This window comes from Gavialis gangeticus, unplaced genomic scaffold (assembly GCF_001723915.1).
Source record: "Gavialis gangeticus isolate Ggan-Ray unplaced genomic scaffold, GavGan_comp1, whole genome shotgun sequence".
NCBI classification, from domain to species: domain Eukaryota; kingdom Metazoa; phylum Chordata; order Crocodylia; family Gavialidae; genus Gavialis; species Gavialis gangeticus.
In genome coordinates, this window is record NW_017729009.1 from 12198688 (window position 1) to 12200622 (window position 1935).

Here is a 1935-nt window from a genome sequence, read left to right on the forward strand (position 1 = left end):
GGGGGGGGGGGTTGTCTTCTACTGGGAGTCTCTTGAGCCTATATTGACACTGCATAGAAGCAGGACTTTGCCTGCCGTGGCCCCCCTGCTTCCCCAGCGGCATTTTCGGGTGTGAGGTCTGTGTTGTGTTAGGGTTGCTGGTTGACTTATGTAGAGTTTGGAGGATGGTTTGGATGGGGCTGATCCTGCCTCAGATGGACTAGATGTGATCTCCAGGGGTCCCTTCCAGCCCCACGGCTCCTGAGCTCTCTCTGCCGAGGCTGGGAGGGCAAGTGCCTGCTCCAAGCTCCTGTGCTCACCGGCAGCTGTCCTGTCCCCCCTGGCTCGGTGTGCTACCAGCCAAGCTGCCCAGGCTCCCGGGCCTCATTGAAGCCTCAACCATAGCATGATCCTGACCCCTGTCCTATGGGGCAGCTCTGCCGGCCCCAGTGCAGCAGGACAGGGTCCAGCTGTGCAGAACCCGAAATGCCCCTGCCTCCGTCTCCCTGCTTTCCAGTGGTCTGGTTTAGGATGATACCCCAATAACCCCCCACCCCCACTCCCCAGGGCTGGACTTTCTGTGGGGAGGGCACTGCTCTGCATGAATAGATCTGGGGTTTTGCAAAAATCTAGTTGGTCTCATAAAAGATTTATATCACCTCTACCAGTCCTTTAGGGGTTTCCACTAGCTAGGTGCCTCGGTGGACTTGATCCCAGCCTTAGCAGGGACCCCTCTAGGGAGCTGCAGTGGCAGGGCAGGAGGTGTGTGTGTGGGGGGGGCAGCATCCAGCCAGCATCCCCTGGGCTTGCTGCAAGGTGCATGGAGGTAAAACCCCAGCCGAGTAACTCCTATGCAACCGAATTGGCAGCTGCCCCCTGGGACCCCTTCTGTGGGGCTGAGGCTTGCAGAGGAGGGGGGCAGCGCCCCCAGGTCCCCTCGGCTCCAGAGCTGGGCTGTGGTTCGCTGGCAGGCGGCTGCGGAGGGAGGAGGGAGGGATGGATGGAGGGAGGGAGAGGAGGAGGAGGGAGCATTGCAGAGGCAGCCGGGCTGGCCAAGGAGCTCCAGCTCCCCCCCAAGTTGGCTTCGCTCCGCAGCTGGGAGCAGAGTCTGGAGCCCCCTTCCCCGGTGCATGGAGCAGGGCACTGCCGGAGCCCCTGGGCTGCAGCAATTTGCCTAGTAGGAGAGGTAAGGGCAGCTCTCTGCTTAGCCGCAGCATTGAACTTGGCCCCTATTCAGGGACCCGCAGGGGGGGAACCTGCTTCTACCTGCTCTTGGGAGGCTGCAAAACCTGCAAGGGTTGGGGTGGGGGTGTGCATGCTCTCTGCGCTCCCCTGCCTTGCTTTAGGGAGAGAGGCATGCCAGTGCCAGTCCCCCCCGCCCCCTTCCCACCCCAGCCTTTGCCCGATGTCTGTGCCAGGCCACGATTAACTCTGCTGTCTGGTGCCCCAGGTCCTTGGCTGGGTTCAGGATGGATCCGCTCTTCCCCGCTCACCTTTTCGAAGACCCCGACTTGCGGAAGCTGCTGAACGAATCCTCCATGCTGAACCTGAGCTTCCCCCCCAGCTACTGGTTTAACAACGGCACAGGGGACAGCTTTCTGCCCCTGGGCATGAAGATCACCATTGTGGTCGTCTACTCCATCGTGTGCATAGTGGGGCTGGTGGGCAACTGTTCGGTCATGTATGTGATTGTCAGGTAGGCGATGCTAACATCTTCCCCAGGAGCTGCTGTTCCCCCCGGGGAAGAAGGGGCCCAGGGGTCCTTGCACAGCTGGTGGGAGCAAGCCGGAGCCCTGGGTGGTGCAGATGCTGCCTGGGATTGTTGCTCCCTTCCAAGTTTTATAGGCTTGGGACTTTGGGGAAAGAGGGTCCCTCCCCCCCCCCCCAAGCCCCTTCCCAGAGATGGTGAAGGCTTGTGTCCACTAATCAGCAGCCCTCTGGTGCCTCCTAAAGGAA

At 60.9% G+C, this 1935-nt stretch overlaps 1 protein-coding gene across 1 annotated transcript in view; it reads left to right on the top strand.

The window, feature by feature from the left end:
- The first annotated feature begins 1018 nt into the window (after positions 1 to 1018).
- OPRL1 (opioid related nociceptin receptor 1) overlaps positions 1019 to 1935 on the top strand; it is a 32034-nt gene continuing 31117 nt past the window's right edge. The window contains exons 1-2 of the mRNA XM_019510087.1: positions 1019 to 1165; positions 1430 to 1675. Coding sequence (XP_019365632.1) covers positions 1449 to 1675 — 227 coding nt within the window. The 5' untranslated portion in view covers positions 1019 to 1165; positions 1430 to 1448. The remainder of the gene's footprint in view (positions 1166 to 1429; positions 1676 to 1935) is intronic.